The sequence below is a fragment of the Eulemur rufifrons genome, chromosome 15 (genome assembly GCF_041146395.1).
Source record: "Eulemur rufifrons isolate Redbay chromosome 15, OSU_ERuf_1, whole genome shotgun sequence".
NCBI classification, from domain to species: Eukaryota; Metazoa; Chordata; class Mammalia; order Primates; family Lemuridae; genus Eulemur; species Eulemur rufifrons.
Genome location: NC_090997.1, coordinates 18692830 through 18714808, shown reverse-complemented (window position 1 = coordinate 18714808; position 21979 = coordinate 18692830). Strand labels below are relative to the sequence as shown.

At 34.4% G+C, this 21979-nt stretch overlaps 1 protein-coding gene across 1 annotated transcript in view; it reads right to left on the bottom strand.

Annotated features, from left to right (window-relative positions):
* Positions 1-21979, bottom strand: part of TFAP2D (transcription factor AP-2 delta) — a 55792-nt gene that overhangs the window by 19263 nt on the left and 14550 nt on the right. Inside the window, exons 4-6 of the mRNA XM_069488590.1 lie at positions 21081-21246; positions 20783-20901; positions 5608-5749 (exon numbers count right to left, since the gene is read on the bottom strand). Of these exons, the coding sequence (XP_069344691.1) occupies positions 5608-5749; positions 20783-20901; positions 21081-21246 (427 nt within the window). The remainder of the gene's footprint in view (positions 1-5607; positions 5750-20782; positions 20902-21080; positions 21247-21979) is intronic.

Genomic DNA, 21979 nt, shown 5'->3' with positions numbered 1-21979 from the left:
TTCTTTCCTTCTCTCTCTCTCTCTTTCTTTCTTTTTTTTTTTTTTTGTGGCGTGATCATAGCTCACTGCAGCCCCGAACTTGTGGGCTCAAACTCTCCTCCTGTGTCAGCCTCCTGAGTAGCTGGAACTTCAGGTGCACCACCACACCAGGCTTCCAAGTAAGCTGATTTTTTTGCAAAAAGTACCCTCCAGTTCATATTTCTGCTGCCTTTTTTGCTTTACATGGCTATGATTTCTGATAATTGGTTTCAGTTTAATTACAGCCTTACCATGTACATTGGATAACAATAAATTCCTTGTGTTACATAGTCCAAATGATATAATTCTAAAGAAGCAAAATACTGTATACAAGGAAAATAGATGTGTTTCTTTTAACAACTAACTACTAAATTAATGTCATAACTAAAAAGTGAAGGATTGCCAAGAAACTGCTTAAAAGCATCTAGCATCTGAAGTGAGGCCACTCCATAGTCAAGGGATAATATGATAGTAATTAAGTTTTTTGTCTGTTTTTGTAATGAGCAATCACAAAATGTAATAATGTAACCTGGATTGTGATTATTGACGTTGCCAAAGACAAGTACAAAAGGGTCAAAGTGTCCCAAGTGAATATGGGCCCAGCCATTATTCTGCTCTAAAGCATTTGTGTCATTAACAAATGACTACTAAAAAGTGACAAAATATGTTGAAGTACAAATAATTTATTCCTGAGTTAAAATCAGTGGAGACATTTATTATTAGGTGCCTAGAATTTAGCAAATTGTGCCAAAGATCATTTATGACTTTTTTATGGACAATGAGGCTGTGGTTTATTGCCAGTGTTCAAATATTGTTGTCATTTCACAGAATTTGTCACATTCATTTTCACAGAACACAGTTGAAAGTAAAGAGTCATGGACAGGAAAAGTCCTTATCTGCTTAAATAAAACAGGATCCTCTGTATTCTCTTTCTGTTTTGGTCGAGTCTCTGAGATACAGCATTTAAATGCATTCTGTTAACAAGTGTGTGTCTACTTTTATTGAGGATATTTGCATTGAACTTCCCATTTTTTCTGTTCTAAAGAGGACTTAGTTGGTTCACATTCAGGTGTATTGCCTATATCTTAATCACTTTAAACACTAAGTGTCTGATGCCATTTTGATGCATCATAATCTGTTGTGCTTTGTGTTATTTAATAGAATTAGATATATTGTTATCCTTGTTTTCAGGAAATTTCTAACTCAGAATTTTAAATATAGCCTCACGCTCTATTTTTTCAAACTAGAAATACAAATTACTGTGTGGCAGGCCACCACTATGATCCATTCTTACAAAGAAAAGTTGGAGCTGTTTTTAGACCAGTCTTTTAATTTTATATCACATAAAAATAAATTTTAAAAAATTAAAATAAAGACTGAAGCATTGCTTTAGCTCTTGTGGTATGATATGAGAAATATTTGGAAAATTGAATAATTTGTAAGTTGACAAATCAACTTTGTTCCTGTATAAACAATACATCAAGTTATAATAAAATTGATGAAGAAATCAGAAAAAGGCAAAGGGTAGAAAAACTCAACTCATGCTAAATAATGCATCTACACCACACATGAAGCTCTATCAGAAATAGTATTATAATTATCCACCTTTTATATTTAATTCTGCTGCTTAACTCACTCACTTTCAAGCTTCTAGAGTTGGAAACAGATGACAATCTTGTAGAGTACCCTTAGGCAATTATCATCATCTCATACGGCAGCCACAGAATTATTATTTTTATGACTAATCTCATTCTCATTTAAATTTTTATTTATGAAGCTAAAAAAATACTTTTACATCTCAAAACGAAATGTCATAATTTGAATTATGTAACACAAGATGATCTTCGATGAATCATACACTCTAACTTTATCACTCACGTCATTGTCCTTAAGGACGTAAGTTTTTAGCTGATGTCTGAATTTAAAATTATGTTTCGTCTTTTGAAGATTAATACTTTAGTAACATTAAAAATTGTCAACTATTCTGCTTTACCTTGATACAGATCAAATGCTAAGTATTTTTAGTTCTAAATTCAATGAAGAGGTTTAAATGTGTTTTCTACTAACCAAATAAACAAATGTTTTATCTGGTACATTTTAGAATTCAAAAATTATATCTGTTTCTATCTTTCTACCTAAATAATTGTCTAAATTACAACAAAATATTTGGTTAGTCAACAATTAATAAAGAGGAATTAGGAAGCTAATGGCACTTAATTGAAGGGCCCTTCATACAACTGTGTACTCCACAATATACTTAAATACAACTGAATCTGTTATTCATGAAGGTAAGAAACAAATATGCAGGCCAATCTGGCACTGTGAATTAGCAATTGGATCTTTCATCCAATGAATTTTAGATTTTGTAAATTTTTTTTTTTTTTTTTTTTTTTGAGACAGAGTCTCGCTCTGTTGCTCTGGGTAGAGTGCCATGGTGTCATCATAGCTCACAGCAATCTCAAACTCTTAGGCTTAAGCAACCCTCCTGCCTCAGCCTCCCGAGTAGCTGGGACTATAGACGTGTGCCACGACGCCTGACTAATTTTACTATTTTTAGTAGAGACTTTCTTGCTCTTGCTCGGGCTGTTCTAGGACTCCTGAGCTCAAGCAAACCCCCCAGAGTGCTAGGATTACAGGCGTGAGCCACTGTGCCCAGCCTACATATATTTTTGATAAAGTACTCAAAATCTTATGAACAAAGGTGAACTAACTAGAATGCAATAAATATCCATATAAGCTACTTAATGTCAACTTTTAGCATTTTATTTGATGAAAATATCCAGTGCTTTATCATTGGTGAAAAATTAGAAACTGTTCTGAACACATGTTGGGTCTGTTGGTATGTTGCAAAAATAGCATGGTATTTCTACATACCCCTTAATTTATCTAGTTACAGTGATTACTGCTTGCAATGTGTATGTTTGCAACGACTGCAGAGTCTCTGATTCTTTAATTTTTGTTTCACATTGTCTAATAAGAAGGTGGGATGTGTGTAAATAATGAAAAAAGAAAAAAATATGTAAAAACTGTATGGGCAACAACCTACCTAATGGGTACAATGAACACTATCTGGGTGACGGGCACATTTTTAACACCGACTTGAGCATTACAAAAGCAATCCATGTAACCAAAAACATTTGCACCCCCATAATACTTTGAAATAAAAAAGAAATTACCTTTAAGCATAAAACCCCCCAAAACTACATTCTAATTTCCAGATGTTTAAGGCCTATTCATTCTTATCAGAAGTAAGTTAACTGGGACTATGGAACTCAATTCTTGCTTGACATTTAATATTCTGCAAATGTCCAGCTACGGGCAGACAGAGTAAATAAAATTACATGTTCTCACAATGCTTTATGAAATCAAAGTTCAAAATACTACTACGTGGTTAAATATACTACCCAGAAATAGATATCTCAGCATAACTTTGACAAATATGGAAGTAATTCTTTTAATTCCCTCAAATTCTTCTAGCATTTACTTTTGTGAAAACAAAATCTCAGTATCAATTTGAATGTACTCAGGGATTTCCAGACACTTCAACAGAGTGATGGGAACCCCTAAGAAAATGGGAACTTGTGTTTATCATCTTGGTGGTGGTAGCTGTGTACAGAACCGTACTTGGTTGGGGGAGGAGAACAAAAACAGTTTCTTTGGGTTAGTAGTCAAAGTCTTAGAATATGCATGATGAAACCAATGAGGTAGAAAATATACAGCTGTGTTCCCTTGGATAATGAGTATTTGGGGATAACACTACCTTTTAAATGTTATCCCATGGATACGCATATTGGGAAATCTGCATGATCTCGCCAGCTAGAATGACATGCCTTGGGAACACCAGAAAGATACCACCTAATGCTAGTATTGTATAATTCTCTTGATCTGTAACAAGTCCTTCTTTCTCCTCAAATTATATTAAGGAGTCAAACTAATTAACTATATGTTCTTCCAGTTCCTTCTGGAGAAACTGAAACATGACTTATAAAGACCCCTTTGGGTCAAGAAACTATTTGGAAGAGGAAAAGAGTACAAATAAAATAGAAGGAAAGACCCCCAGAAGATAAACCATGTGAAAGGTCCAGATTAAGTCTTTCCAATAGCAAGTCAGGAGCTTCTATAGCACACAGCTTATCTTCAAATTTTAAGTCTAAGTGTTATACCTGCCTTATAATTTTCTTTCTCTAGCTCTTGGTCTTCATTCTCTCTTTCTGCTATTCCTTTCCCAGTTATCTTATTTTGCCTTTTCTCTTCTCCTTTTGCCACCAACTTTTGTTTTTCTTCTCTTAGGACAAGGTGAGATAATCATCTAGTACTTTTAGAAGTGCAATGGATAAATATAATCCTAAATCCAAACAGTGACAGCCATAAGCAGTGCTCAATCCCCAATTAAGGGACTCAAGTGTTTTGGGCAGCCTGTCAGATGGTAGGTGTCTCATATAACCCCTTAAATTTGTAAAAAGACCTATCAGTTTACATTAGAAGCTGGTAGAACAGTGACTATTTAGTTTTGGTTTTCTGCATTTTGAGCCCATTTAAATTTTAGCCAGCATGTTGTAAGGTCTTTAGATGATTATTTTTTCATCACTTTCTAAGAAGCAATGTTTCTGATACTTGCTACCTTAAATTTTCCTTAAAAAGTTTTTCCCAGATAAGAAACAAATTTATAAATGATAGTTTAAGTACCTGGAACTGTCCTTCTAAAATCTAGAGCTAGAAAGTTATTTGAGATTATTAATGGCCTATATGTAGTAATAACTTCAACTCATACCACCTGAAGGATTTTTCTCACTTTTGAATGTGACTTGGAATGGTACTTATGGTTCTGCCAGATTTTCACACAAAACATGGTAGTAGTCCCATAATTTATCAAAGAATTTTCAAGTTTGAGGATATTTAGAAGTGATCTTACGCAAGCTTCTTCCTTTCCTATTGTGTTAATACATTTGCCTATGTTATTTTCCTCATTATTTTAGTTTGCGTTTTAATTGGGCTTTTTACAATTTCCAGAAGCTTTCAAATACATTATACCTTTTTTTAAAAAAATCACCATGGGGGGTGAAGAAGTACAGGGATTATTTGCTGAGTTATACACAAGAGAAGATGGGGGTATTACTGATGGAGATTTGTGGTCCCAAAGGGTCTCCCCGTTACCCCTTATGCATCTGTGCCTTCAACTTTTGTCATATCCCCCAAACATTCGTAGTGTTTTGAGATATTTATCCTCATCTATTAAGGCACAATAAATGTCTTAGACCAAATTACATAGCAACCAAAGGCATATTTACCTAGAGTCTACATTTCCTAAACCTATCTTTCTCCCAGAAATTTCTGCATATGCTGGAGAAGTTTTCTAAGAAATTCCGTAGTTTCAGTGGTAGCCCCGTCACAAATGAAGGGCAGTTTGTAAACCTTGTCATGGATACAGAAAAGTAGAGAGTCCTTGTTTAATATATATAGCTGCTGGAGTGTTAGAACCCCCTTGTTTTAGTTTTAGAGAGTCGGTACTTTCTAGATTGTTTACCTCCTTCAAAGAAAATTTTAAAAACTGAAGATGAAAGCACACAGAGGCTTCCCCATTCTGCTTACTTGGTTGCTAGTATCATCTTTTTTCTTGCTGTCTGTTCTTTCTGTTCCATATGTTGTCTGGCAAGATGTTCTCCTACTGCTTTGGCTGGAAACTCTGTTTCACAAGTATAGCCAAAATCCCGAGCCAAGTGCAAAGCCTCCCCTGTTGGCAGACAACACAAGTCAGTTTCTTACCAATATCCAGCCTTAATAATAGCAGTATCTTACATTTTCTTCAATCCTCACTCCTTATTGTGGCCAGATGGGTCATTTTTCTTACTTATTTTAAACAATCCAAGAAAAAGGGCTTTTTGGGGTAGGTGCAATGAGGAAGGATGAGGAGAAATTGAGGAACACATAAGTAACTTACCAGGAAGCGATACGTGGAAAATTGAGGGGGAAAAACCAGAAACACAATCCAGAAGTTTTAACTACCCTCATGGCTCAGGCCACTACACCAGATTGACTTCTCAGATTCTACATTTGATTCCCAAGGGAAAAAGCTAAACAGAAACGTCATTTCGTTGCAGCTCAACAACCTAGTCTCAGTGTATATAAACTATTTAGATGTCTTTTCCATGAGACCTATTAAAATATATGGCAAAGGGTCCAAATAACTTTTCAAACAAGTTGGAGAACTTTGGAAATCAAAATAAATGAATTATATCAATTTCGTAACATTGTGTTGCTGAAGACAGTATTATGTGATTATAGAACTAGCATTATGAGGCCTCATGGAAGACTGCAGTACATTATGGCATTATTTATAATACTTACCTACATTATAGGATTACATACAATGCTTAAGTACAATAAAATCATAAATAAATTTTTTCTTTCACAAAATCTTAAACCCAAGTAAATTTTTAAGAAATGGGGTAAAAATGGCTTATTGGCAAAGTAAGATTTAGTAATAGAAATCAATCTGGGAAACAATGGTATTTTTAAAGCTCAATCAAGCCAAATCTTACCTGGCCATTAAATATTTTTAAAAAATCAAGTTTCACTGCATATATACTAAGCACCTACTTTATTCAAGGCACAGTGCTAAGGAGGAGTAATGGGAATACAAAAGGGCACCAAAGATTTCCCTGTCTGTAGGAAGATGACAAACATAGCAATAATAACACTAAAAACATGAACAACAAACCAAATACCGTAGTAGCACTTTGTAATTTTTATTGCAACTAGATAAATATTATTTATAGTCTATACATGTTTATTAATATTGTGGTGGCATTAAATATAAGACATTGTATTACAAGTACAAATGAGTGCTAAAGATAAAAATGTTTTGCTTAAAGGAGGAGAAGGTGGTAATCATGGAGAGGTGATCCAACAGCCACATACTTAATCAACTTTTGCCATGAAGAAGGAAAAATTGGGCTTGGTGACCAAAATCATATAAAGCTTGTTTGGTGACTGGCCAAAGTAATAGTCTAAGAAGTGATGGATTTGACTCTGTTTTATACTCATAGATAAGAGAGTATTTGATGAGTTAATACCAGGAAGAAATAATAGCATTATAGTATGGAGGAGGAGGAAGAAAGGTTTATAGATATACAAAATTGACTAGTTAATATCAAGTAAAATATCCTTAGTAAAGATACTATTTTCTCTAGAAAAAATGTTAGTCTTTCAGATTTAGGAATTCATATTTACAAAAAATGACAGAAAATTAACAAAAATGGAAAACAGGAAGACATTTTAGGATGGTATGGAGCTTTAAAAAATATAATTCTGAAAGAAATTTCCCCCTTAAATTATTCTTGCCTTTCATAAAATTAAAAATCCTAAGAAAAAAATGTAAATCAATTCCCAAGAATTTTTTTTCAAACATATTACGAGAAATTTCAAACATAGAAAAGTTGAGAAAATTTTACAGCGAATACCCATATGTCCATCCTTAATATTATACTAAACTGGCTTTATCACATATCTATTCATCTTTTTATACCTCTATCCATCAATTCATATTTTTATGTGTTTCAGAGTAAATTTTAAACCTCAGTACACATCTCCCTAAACATTTCAGCATACATATCAGTGAGGTTCAATATTTGTTTATAGTTTTTCCCTCTAAAAGCTTTTATTTCAAGAGTTTTCCCTGATATATACTAAAAAAAAAGGAAGGAATAAGCCTAAGAATTCTTTAATGATGGTTTATTTGTATGATTTATACCTAATAACTATATAAGAACCGGTGGGATTTTTGCCCTTATTTATTTGACAGGTAAGCACATTTAGACAGCAGAAAGGTCCACTGTCGCTAATATGGAGATATTAGTTAACATTCTGATTTGAAGTTTCAATGTGTGCAAATATTAATTAAGCATCATAATTAGGCTCTTTCATTTATGCAAGTATGTTCAATTTTAATTTGTTACCAACAGACAGTAATCTTTTCACTCCTTTTTTTTTCGTCTATTCATTCATGCTGTAACCGTTTCTTTCATTCCCACAATGTGAGACTTCCTGTTCTAGACCCTAGCAAAAGAGTTTAGTTCAATATAAAAACTATTGCAATGAAGTAACCATATTAGTTCAGGTAATGTTTTGTGAACTAGCTAATCATTCGCCTTCCCACCCACATTTCAAATGAGCAATGACAGGTCTTTAGCTGAAATTTTTATATTTATGTGCTCAAAAAATTATTGTTTTTTCCTCCATTATAAATAGAAAGATGACATAACTAAATAGAAAGGGTCTCTATATTAATTAGTCTGAGTAGTGCTAGTTTAATGGAGGATCACAGCTTTGCATAAAGCCGAAATGTACAAGTAGTAGGTTTAAATTGTTTATTATCAGTAGCTTATTGTCCTAACCAATTGGGAAAGAAAATGTATGCATATTTGGCAGAAAAAAATGACACAAAGGGTTTTTTTTTTTTTAAGAGGATGTCGTAATGCCATATATGGGATGGTTAGTATTCTACAAATTTCAAATTCAATGTTAAAATATCTTAAAGCTTGACCCATCAAATAATGCTGTACTACCTGACCAGTGTATAAACTCTTGTAGACCTTACAACTCAGAGGTATCTTGGAACAAACACAATAACACCATCTGTAGTGCCATCTTTGTACAAGTTATATATATTAATATAGATGCGCATTGCTATTATTCATGCAGAAATAGGTATTTAAATAACATTTTAACAGAGTTCACATATATATAAATTTCCCTCTACTGTTTGCACCGTAGTGAGAGAAGTGAAACAGTGCAAACAGGACGGTGGCAACATGCCTCCTGAGTTTTGTGCTAAAACCTGATTCTTGAGATCTGTCCTATTTTATGCAAAGCTCTCACCGTGTGTTAGTTTTAAAAACAGTTTGAGTGGAACAGTTGCTATTTACATTTACACTGACAGCCAGATCCTTCCTTCCCTTAGTTCTGTTTACTGCTTTCTCCTGCTTGCGATATAACATTGTTACAGGATGTATAGCAATGCTACATCAAAAGAAGTGGCAAGTGAAGACACTCTGATATGTAGTTAAAATGTGTATATCATGCCACGAAAGCTTTGTGTGTGAGGACCCAAGAATGAATAAATAAATGGATCCGTGAATTAAAGTACACATGATATTCAGAAACAATGACAAATGTATAGTTAAATCCTTTACAACAGATGTCTTAGTCAACAGGTTTAAGAAAAATAGAAATTTTAGGATCAGAAAAGCATATGAATAAGGCTCTGAGGGATTTGACTGATTTGTGAAAATAAAGACCTATGAGTTTCTCTGTTTCTCTGTTTTTTTGTTTCTGTGCTAGGACAAAATGCTTATGTGAACAATGAGCAAGTACAGTAGCCTGTGGTAGAAAGAGCAATCCAGGAAAGACTGAGAACGTTTTTCCTTCTACTTCCATAACAGCAAATAGGGCTGCCGTGGCCTCATTTCTGTGAGAAGGGGAAGTTGTCTTGTTTTTTTTTTTTCAGAGTGAGTTAAGATATTCTTTTAATATACCGTGGCACTTGGCCATCACCCTCTTTTTTTTTTTTTTTTTAACATGACTGAAACAACATACTAACTTTACAAATACCTCCCTTTTACTTCATGTCATTTCAAGAATTACATATTTTAGAAGTAGGGTATATGTGCGTTTAGGGAGCTGAAGTTACTGCTTGGAGATGAGTATTCCAAGACCAAAGCTTTAGGCTCTGTGTGCCAATTAACACCCCCCTTACAAAAAAGTGGGAACCACTGAGGGATATTCCATTTTTCAATAGTCACATCAGCAAATGATGACTTATATTAAATAACTTTCTTAAAAAGCAGGCATGAGTAAATTCCAGAACCTGGGGAGAATGTAAAAGGAGAATTTTCTCCTTGGTTTCATGGAAGTCATTTTTCCACGATCCAAACCAAAAAGGTAAAAAAAAAAAAAAAAAAAAAAAAGAATTAGGAAAAATGTAAATGACAGTCATTGATTTTGTCCTGAAATAGAAATGGAAAAATGTTTTCTGAAGAAAAGTTGTCCTGAGATTCTGGGTTCTCACATTATTTTATGAGATTTAGATGCATTGTTAAACATCAAAATAAGGACACCTGACTTTCAACCTTCTATACAGTCATTAAGGTTTTTCATTTCTTTAAAATTATTACATTTTAGGAAAACATGTGCTTTAGACAACTAAAAAAATCAAGATCTAATACTAATTTGTATTAAGTATTACTTCTACATTGTTATTCACTAGGTAAGTCTTATCAACTGCCACTGTAACATTATTGCCTTAAAAACATTTTAAGTTTAACTTAGTATTACAACGCTCAATGTTATTAACTTAAAGCAACAATTCCTATGTGTAAACTCCAGTCACATATCTGTGATTCAATCTTATCTTCATGTGTAGGGAAACAGCACATTCAAAACTAAGAAATTATTCCAAGAAGTACCTATTAGAAAGGAAAGTTGAGACTATATTCAAACCTGAATAAAATATTATATTAAATGAACTGTCTTATAATATTCAAGCTTTAGCAAACTCTAGAGCTGAAGGACAAAGCAAATATATCTGTTACAGGTTTCCCAGTCTATTCTTAAGGGAATGTACTCTACAACTGTATGCACTATACAAACTATGGCATAGATAGGTGCCCTAAAATGTGGTAGTTTCCCTGATTTAATGATGATTTTGTTCACACATCAACATGTTGTTTTTCAAAGTGACAGGTTGCTTCCCCATTCAATATCCTGCACTTAGCACAGCACCTGATTCACAATAGCTACTCGGTAAACCTTTGTTAAATGAAAAAGCTTTCAAATATCTTATTGGTTAATTATGACAATAGTCTTGTGAGGCACCTACTCCAAAGAATAGAGTGAAAAACTAAAGCAAAAGAGACTTTCCAGAAAAAAATAAACATATATAGAAAACCTATGAAAAATAGAAAAATGGAGTATATCACCATATTAGTGGAGCCATTTAATAAAATAGACTATACTTGAAGGCAGGATTTTTCAACCCTTGCTACTCCCATAACCTTTTTGCTTTAAAAAAAAATTCTGGGTTTTACCCCTATATCAATTAATCTCTCATGCCAGGGCATCTGCATTTCTTGAAAGCTCCTAAAATAATTCTCTCAAACCAGGGTTCAGAATCACTGTGTTAAGGTAAAGAGAAAGCATTAGGTAGAGATGAACTATACATCTTCCCAAAACATAAGGATTCTATGATTTGTACAAAGGGAAGGCAGCCACTATCATGTTAATATTAAAGAGTAAGAGCCTGTCTCATGGGGTACTTGCATGATGAGTTCTGCCTACTTGGCTGATATGGTAGAAACTCTAGAAACAAAAAAAGAAATGTGGTAGTAGAAGTAGAGGTAGTAGAGATAGCATTGTTAGGGAAACAAGGAAGACATTAGTCTTTCCATATATTTGCATACGGGCATTTAGCATAAGATGACACTTGTTTCTCAGGCTGGTGGAGAAAAGATGTATTATCAGTAAAAGGTATTGGGACAACTGGGTGGCCAATTGACCAAAAAAAAAAAAAAAAACAAATAAAATTGGATCTATACCATACATCTATTATAGCAACAAAATGAAGTCCAGATGGATCAAAGATTTAAACATAAAAAACAAAATCACAAAGTAATTAGAAGATAACATGAGATAATTCTTTTGTAATCTTGGAATCTAAAATGCCTTTTAAATCATAATAAAAACTAAAAAATATGAAATAAAATATGAGAAATTTGATTATATCAATATCAAAAAGTTTTGTATGACCAAGACCTAAACAAACAAGCAAACAAATAAAAACCTAAAAACTGCAAACAGACAAATAAAAGCCAGAGATGTGGAGGTTTGCAACTCATATCAGAGATATATCAACAAAAAATGAGCCAATTTTCTTAAAATATACTGAGCACTTAAAAATCAATAAGAAAAGTACTAAAAATTACCCCATAAATACAAAGTAAATGAATAGACAAGCTTATAAAAGTCTAAGAATATGACCAACGTCCTTCATAATAGAGGGAGCTTTTTTAAAAATAACCAATCAAATTATCAAAGATCAAAACATTGATAGCATTCTGTTTAGGCTAGAGTACAGGAAAGTACTACAATGTCGATGTTTTTTACCCCATTGATGATAGGATTTTAAATTTGCAACCACTACTGAGAAGAATCTGCCAATAATGTGTCAAAATTACAAATGCAAATATCTTTTTACCCTGCAACACCACTCCTAGGAATTTATTGAATAGATGTACTTGCATGTCTGCAGAATTACTTATGTAAGTATGAGATTACTCATCGCAGCACTGTCTGTAATAGCTAAAGTCTGAAAACGCCTACATGATTTTCAGAAGAGAATTGATTAAAAAAATATGATACATACATGCATTAGAATACTATGAGTGTTTAAAAGAATAAATAACTTGTAAACACTGAAAAAGGAATGAACACTAAGACCAAGTGTGAAAAAAATGAAGTGTAAAAAAGAATGCTATTTCTTTTGAAAATGAAAAAAAAAATGCATATGCACATATACCCTTAGAAGGAAACAGAAATCCATAATGGTTTTCTTCTAAGAGGGGAACTGAATGGGGAACAGAGTGAAAGGAAGTATTTTACTGTACACGTTTGTGTAACTTTTGAATTTTGTACACTTTTTGTGCATTATCTGTGTGAAATTATATTAATTAAAAAGAAAAATTTCTCTCTGTTCTGTTTTTAGAAAGATTTAATTTGGAACTCAAATATTTGTTATAAATTAAACATGGGCCATGCCAAGATTTCCATTGTTATTCAATAGGAGTTAGACATTCCTAGGAATAATTACAGTCTTCAATTTGATTAGAATACCTATGAATTTCGATAACTGTAAACAATGGACAAAAGCATAAAACTGAGTGTTTGAAAAGTACATTTGTTGAGCCGTAAACTTTGAAAGGAGAATCATAGAAAAAGGAAAAGAAAGTCACTAGGAAAAGAATGCAGAGATGGGCTTTTGAGTGTCATTATTTGCAAGAGTGAATACTGAGCCCAGAGCAGGAAAGGGAAGGACCGACGCAAATAGGCCTGGATACACTTGCCTTTTTGTGCCACAGTCACCATGAGAAGGAACAAGAGTTGAAGGACACCTAAGCACATAGTCAGACACAATGGCATATGTGTCGTATCCTATTTCTCTTGCTTCTACATGCAAACACCTTCCCTCTCCAGCCCCTCAAAATGAATGAAATTATAAAATGAGGGTCAGGGGAGTGATGTTAGGAAGTAAGCAAATAATTTAAAATATACTCTAAGACAGTGTCTATTGGTCCATAGTATTGTATGATGCAATCTCAGGTTCATTTAGATCAACTACTGAATATTGGTGAATACCTCATATATTAAGAAAAGTTTTTATATATGAGATAACAATATCTAATTGTTATCTAATTATCAATTATCAATGCAGAATCTCTTAGGTAGAAATTATTCTGTGCCTAGAATAATAAATTTACAAATAATACAATACCTACTGGTCTAAAAAAAAAAAAGACCCTTTCCATAAAGGACCCTAAAATGATTAATTAACACAGGTTCTACTAGCCTTCAATTTTTTGAGCACAAATTCCACTGGCAGCTCTGAAGTGCAAAACTGGGCTCAAGAAGACAGTGTTCATGCCAGAGTGTTTGTGTGCAAAAGGGAATACCAGGGCTCTTCCAGGTACTTGTCTGACTAAAATGAGCATCAGTTAGAACTAGTATGGCAAAGGGTCAATGCACTATCCTTTTCATATCATACACAGTTTTAGAAGAAAGCCGACAACCTTTACTCCAAAGATGAGACTTAGATAGGAATGTAATGTCTGGAGAAGGCTAGTGAAGGAGCTTTTTGGGCTTGATGGTTCTTTCAGACATACAAGCACTCTGTGAGTCCCTCAAGGCTAGCCTTTTACCTCCAAATGTCCAAAACAGCCCATTGCTGGCACCTGTGTGAGGACAATGAGAATAGTTTATTCTAAACTCTATAAAAAGAATGATTTATGATGAGCATGCCCTAAACAGACATTATCACTAATACTTGGCAAAATGATTCTGATATTTGAAGTCTGCATGTCTCATGCAGTGAGCAGTACTTCTTTCTAAAGCTGTAGACTCATCTCATCAAGAAAACTTGCTGGACAGATCTCACCTATAAGAAAGAGTTCATTGGCAAATTGTTTGTTTTTATTTTCCGCTTGTTTACTAGAAAAGCAATCATTGAGGCTCAAGATAAAAGACAGAAGGGAAATGACACGAAGTGGTAGGATTCCTTTCTACTACCTTTGGGTAGTTTGGCTGGCCTGGAAGAAAGAGGTTTTGTTGGGTAATCTTGTAACTATTAACAACTAACTGAATTGGCATCCTTTTGAAAGTAAAATGACATTACTGATAATTATTCCAGAAAAGAAGAATAAACCAAGAGTTAATGTTCCTCTAACTCTGAGAGATTAAGTAGCAGCAGAAGGTTCATTAGGATTTAGAAATCTTGCACTAGTGGACAAGATTTTTGGACCTTGGACACAAGAAAGTTTGAGAAACTTGTGCAGTATTCCTAGTAGCAGGGGAGGTCTAACCCAAAGTGAAAAACAGGATTGAGACTTTCTTTCTATCCCCCAGTTTTACCTTGGTTAAGTTCAGAAGTAGCTCAGAAACACAACTGTTCATAATCCATGCCACAAAAACAAATCCAAATGGAAAATACACTGTGGTGTTGCAAACCAGAGAACTTAGTTCCCTTCCTTGCCATATTCAATTGCATAATCCTGTGCAGAACACTTAACCTCACTATGCCTTCATTTGCTCATTTGAGAATAACAGTAACTAAAATTTATTGAGCATTAGCTTTATGCCAGGCACCATGCTGAATGCTTTGCAAACATTCTGATTTAACCCTTACACCAACCTTATGAGGAAGGAATTATTACCACTGCTTTATAGACAAGGACACTGATGCTCAGACTGGTTATGTGTCTTCCTCTATAGTAAGCGGTAGAATTGAGTTCAAACAAGCTTATTTGACTCCATAATCCACACTCTTAACTATAGCACTATACTCTAGTACATTAGACTGCTCCATCTTTATTTTCCTCCAGGGCTAAAGTTTTATGATTCTTAGTAAAGTTTACTATTAAGCAGCATTGTTGTTTAGGGAGAGGAAAATAGAGAATAGATATTAAGTGCCTCTATGTCATCCTGGTGCCAAGTATTTAATTTACATGAATGTAGTTAATCCTACAAAAGACACACAGGGCAAATGGTGTGGTAGATAGGGATGTTAGACCATCAAAAACTTGTGTTTTCTTTACATATTATAAAGTTGTTTCTCAGAAGACTCTGCCAAACTAGAGTCTAAATTTTCTAGCATATCCCACCCTCATCCCTGCAATTAGTTATGGCCATGTGACTAGTTCTTATGGAATGTGAGCAGTAGTAATGGGCCACTTCCTGGCCAGAGTGAGTAAAGAAGTGGTATACTTTCACCATCACTCCTTCCTCATCCGTGGGCTAAGTGAATAGAATGCCTAGGACCTAGAGGAGGGCACAGCTATAGGTGGAAGAACTCTGGTCCCTAAATGAGACAGTGACAAGAAGACAGGCCCCTGACAAGGAACATCCACATCAGACTGTAATGAGTGAAAAATAAGCTTCTATTGAGTTAAGCCACTGAAAATGTGGGAATTAACAGCTGGTACTACCCTCATCATTATAGACAGTATGGTTTTTACCTATAAATTAGGAAAATGAGCTCAGCCATTAAGTAACCAGTCCAAAGTCAGGCAGAATTTCAAAAATGATATTATTCTGGGGGTAGGGAGCAGCAGGAAGAATACTAGGCCAAGGGCTAATAGATTATGCAAGCAGCACAACTAGTTCACATGAGGTAAAATGTGCAAGACAGAGTTTGGGAGTTTATATATTTTGAAGCTAAGGAAAAGAGCAACTGTGACAAAGGGATTAAAGTACAAAAGAGTTAGTAGAGATTATATACAGTGCTTGGGAATGGTTTCCCTTTCTTTTGCTGATATATATTTACACCCTTCTTTGTCTCATACTGTTTAAATACACACAGAGAGAGAGAGAGAGAGAGAGAGAGAGAGAGAATTTGACCTCCTATCACAACAGACTGCAAGCCAAGGTATTTATATTTAAGGACTTAAATAAACTGTGCTTTTGGAACCCCAGGCATTGCCTGAGAATATTACATGAGCTTTTATAAATGCAGCAAAACTATGCCTAGAAAGCATCCCACTCAGGCAAACAGAACTTCCTTGTAGCAACACTCTGCAATGTCAGCTATCTTGGGAAAATCACAGGTGAGGACAGAGTGATGGACAGGAATGACTAGATCATTGATTCCTTAGATTTGTTTTAACAACCACCAACTCTGTAAACGTTGTTCTGAAATAAAATACAGAGGCGACAGCTACAGAAGTTGCCAATTCAAAAATAATAATCATACAGCAAGGGTGTTAGAATTAGAAAAATAATATTGGCAAAGTTTTTTAATGTTTTATAGAGACAGAATTATTTCCACTGTAGAAAGAGTCTGGAATTATCCCAATGTCTCCTCAGGAAGATCAGTGCATTGGATTAAGCAAATCTAAGCCATCATATTTTCCAGAGACTGACATCTCTCTGATATTATGGATACTAGAATGGACAAAGGATAAATCAGGGTAATATAATTAACAAGAGGAAATGAAAGAAAGAGGCTTATATTAAAGTGAGGTATGAGAAGTTGTACCTAATCATTAGCTATATATTTAAACTTTAGATTAAGACATGTGAGTCAAAAGGGAATAAGATCTGGTGTTGCTTTCATGGGACTGAATTCAAATATTTCTATCTCATTCTACATTAAATATATCTATGTTATGTAAACCCCCTCAAAAAATCCCCACTCTAAATACCTGCCTTACTAAAATGTTTACTTTTCAAACAACTTTATCAGGTGAAAAAAGTCAATCTCACATTCTTTATCCCATTGGTTACTACATACAATATTTATAACAGACAAGTTATGAATTATTGAAATATATTGTAAATTTGCATCAAATAACCCTGTCTTATAAATCCCTAAAATAATCTCTAAAAATAATGACTCTAATATATGGATTCAAAAATGATGATAGCAGCTATTAGTAGAGTGACTCTTTTGAAAAGAAATATAGGAAAAAATGAGTTTTAAAATAATTTTTTAAAAATGATTGAAAATCCAAAGCAAACATGGAAAACTAGGAATATCATGATGAAATCTATTATGTCAGTGACAAGGGTTGTTTTTGAAAAACAAATGTTCATTTGCTAACTTGAATTCCCTTCATAAGGCATTTTACTTACTGTTCATTGATTGGATCTTTACAAAGATTATAACATCTCTGCATGAAAAGCCCATTAGGGCTCCTAAACACAATTCTTTTATTGGTATTCCTATAAAAATGTCAACAATGGCCAGGTTGTATTCAAATCTTCCCCAGAAAGAAGCAGAGGCAAGTATTTGTAAAGTCATAAAAGTTTGACCTTCATGAGATTTATTTCTAAGTCTGGCCAATAAAGAATAAAGTCAATTGGATATTTTCTCTCTTGTGTTCAATATAGTATCAAATGAAATATCAATAATGTATTGAACCATCAGGATGCTTAAGAAACTATCAGTCCAGTCATGGCTAGACTACTCTATATAAGTTTCAGGCAGTAGTTTCAAGAGAAAGTTAAGAGAAATTACTAGCTATTGGTGATTAAAATGCACACATGGGTTAATATAGAAAATTCAGGAGATAAAGGGGAGATGTCAGTAAAAAAAAAAATGGTGAAAAGTAGTAGTATTCTTTCCCATAAGACTATATAGGTTTATACAAAAGCTGATGGACAATTTTAGATGACTAGGAATCTAGTTTTAGAATTTCTGAAAAAAATAAAATGTTGCTGGCTCTTGTAAAAGTATTTGATTGAAGGGGAAAATTATTACCCAAAAGTGTGGTCAATTCAAGGGCTTATGAACACCAAATGGTAAATATGGTGAAGTTTGTACAGAATAAAACTGTACAAATGGAACAAATATTAGACTCAAAAAGGTTCAAAGTTTCAGAAATACTGACAAGAAACATAATCTATTTACTTCAATGTCCCAGGAGGTTGGTAACTCAGAGTTGGGTGGCTAACATTTTGTATACATCTAACATGATCTGTAGGATTTCAGGGATCATGAGCTCCGTGCAGAACATGGCATCTTGTTAGCTGGAAAGGAGACATCAGCTGTCACCACCAACCCAACTGAAATGTGGGAATGAAAAATATAAAGGAGAGTCATCAACAATGAGGTCACTCTTCTTGTCAGCTCAGGGTTATAATGAAGCCTATTTCAATTTAGATGGAATGTCCTATTCATCAAATACTAGGTTCTCGTCATATCCCAAGATAACCTATAGTTTTTTAAACTGTGGCTCATGACTCATGACTCAGCAGTGAGTTGTGAAATAAATTTAATGGGTTTATAATGAGCACTTAAAAAGAACACAAAAATATGGTATAGAACATTGCACATATGGATAAAACTTTAAAAAAAAATTATGTGTGTGTGAGAGTGGGTTTGAGAGTCATAAGGTGTGGAGAGTTGAAAGATGCAAAAGATCCCTTTGTCCCTAAATATCTTTTGCACAGTTTCATCAAAGTGCCTAAAATACAACAGTAAAAGATTTATTTCTCTACATCATGAAGCTTTTGGGGATTTCAAAAGCACCCAATTAAGATAAGATGTATCTTGGAGGAATAAAATCTTAAGTTGCATTGGCCAAGGCTGATAGTTATCTGTGAGCAGAGGCCAGATGAATAGAACACAAGTTAGGCACTTCTGTGAACAGGAGAGTTATGCTGAAAGAGTAGATGGGAAGTCTCCAGAGATCATCCTAGCATTTCATGTATTTGACCTGCACCCATTTTGTTAGTATAGATTGATGACTCCCACACAGGATACCCCAGTGCTCTTGGCTACCATGAAAATCAATTATGAACATACACTTTTATGGCTTTTCCATTTGTACTGGCCAGTACTTTCACAGACACGATGGAGAAAAATCTTTCTTGGGGTCTTTAATTTTCATACCAGTTACAAATTTCATGAGAATTTATAGTCAATCCATCCTGACTGGTGGAAAGGACTCAAGTAAAATTTAGATCAATCATACTTAAACATCATTATACATTAGAATCACTTGCGGAGTTTGGAAGAATATAGATGCCTGGGACAGACTCCCATATTGAGCTTCAGTTGGTTTGGAGATGGGGTCCAGGTACTTTCTAATAAAACTTCTCATTTGATTCTGCTCTAGGGTTGGGTTTGAGAACCACTCAACTCCTACCATCCATATGATTCTTGAATTCCTTCTTTTATATCATGAACAAGCATTTTGTTATATTTTTAGGTAACTATAATTTTACCAATGTTTTTACTTAAAACGAGCAGGAATCAGTCTCCCTTTAGAATCAACCTATTAGTCATTAGTCATTTTTTGTACTTTGCTTTTCCCCTAGAATCCCCCAAACCATATGGGCAGATGATAGGTCAATCCCTCTACCACATGCCACTCCTCGGTATCAATATACACAGGCAAATACAGCACAAGACCTACAACATAGCAACACTTATTAAATGCTAGTTGCCAGTAATACTATTGTCATAGTTGTTATTTTCATTACTACTATTAGAGAGCAAAGATGACTTTTAAAAGCAAAATCATCAAAGCAATTTTGCGAAGACAAACATCAAAAACACACTACTTCTCAATGTTGTACAGTAAATGCTATATATTGATAACCTAGAAAAATGCTAGATGTCTGTTTTTATGTTTCACTCACTACTTCCTACTGTGTCATATAGACAAGTAATGGATGCAAGAAAAGTGTCACAGATGTGTTCAGGTGAGGTTTGGCAGAAAAGGCCCCTGCCTGTCATATTTAAAACAGTAGCATTCTGCATTATAGAAGAACTTTCCTTTGACATTCAAAAAACTTCCTGCAAAGTTAAAAAAAAGTTTCCAATAATACCTCTCCTGAAAACATTGAATGAAAATGTGTAAAGTTTAGTCCTTACAGAAAAAAACAAAGAGGAAAAGTGAGCAGGGAGAAAAACAACTTCTGGGAGTATATTTATTTCCACTTCTCTTTCTATACTACTGGTTGACCTTAACCTCTCTCTGACTCAGCTTAACCACCCATCGAACACCATTGTGCTTTAAGAGATGTCTACTAGGATTAATACCATGTGATTTCAGGCTCAGTATCATGGCTAGTCTTCTGTGAACTCTTTATAAAGGATTATTTATCCTGTAGATCACGTTGTACTGAATTACAATGAGTTAAATCAGATTTGTCTAAACTCTAAAATAAACAATAATAAAAATGACAGTAGCACAGCCAGTTTTTCTTATTACTGTTATTTAGGGAATACCTGGAGAAGTACTTAAATCTTCCATTGTTTTCTTCCTTATCATGCTAAGATCAGTATATTAAATGGTATTTTATGAATTATCTAAGTCTTATATTAAGTCTAATTTAATCATCCTTGTCAAGATTAATCAGGAAATTTACCTGTAACTGTTAATTGTGTTGCCTTATAGTAGGGAAAAGAGTTAAACAGCATAATATAACAAACCTGAGTTTTGAAGAAGCACCAACCTTCCAGCAATTACTTTGCCAAACTAAAAAGTCATACCTTCGACTAAGGAAGTCAGGAGGGTGACATTGGCTGCTTTCCGTCTTCCTGCTGGTAAGTTCAAGCCAAGTCTATCCAGTTTCTCTCTCAGGCAGCGGCCCCCATTCTTGGATTTTGCTCTGTCCGAAAACAAGTAAAAACTAGGTTTTGAAATTTCACATTCTGATAAAAATTATGAGAAGACTTGACCATGAGGGGACTACAACATCAGATGGAAGACTTATGAGGGCTAAGGGTTAAGGGTGTGGGATCAGTACAGTTAGCACACATACAGCGCCGGAAGACACTTTCGTCTTACCTTCTCAAAATGCCTCCTAAGAGTGAAGCATTGAGGCACTCAGGTGGTGAGAGGCGCCTCTTTACCTCAGCAATGGTCACCTTGTATTTGGAAGTAGAACTGAGAAGGGACAAACGGCCAGGGACAGAGCAAAACAAGTCTGTGGGGTTGACCACACAGGTGCCACCTTGGGGGATAAAAGTATAAAACATGTTAGTGATAGCAGGAGAAGACCATCGTACGAAAGCCTGTTAATATCAAGAGACCACTCTGGATTTGGCAATACATGATAAGAATTGTACTTATACATCATCCAGATCATCTCAGACAGCTGCTCTGACTATGTCCTTTCAAATACTACTCAGGGTTGTATCTTTCTAGTATCACACATAAAATGTGAGGGTACAATTGTAATATTAGAGAAAATTGGTATTCTATGGAATGTAGACTGGCTCACCAGTATAAATTTTGACATCATCCATGACAAGAAATGCTGCAATTAATTAAAAACCCTGAATTCCAACCCCACAAAGCATAGGTATTATTTATTCATGGCTGCGTGTTTATATACACATAGGCACACACAAACACACATACACAATAGATAGAAACTTTTTATCCACAACGGTCTTTTCCAAAATGTTTAAAAACTGTCATCTCCTTTCTTTCATCCATCTACTATCTAAGGGACCACAGTCACTCAATCCCAGATACCACTAAAATCACTTGCCCATTGCCAGAAATTTCCAACACATATAGGTGACAATGGGTCAAGTACCTCTACTATATGCCAGCCCTTGGTATCAGCATACATAGACAAACACAGCACAAGACCTAGATCATAGTAACATTAGCTCTTACTAAATGTTAGCTGCCAATAATATTATTGTTGTAATTGTTATTGTCATTATTACTATTAG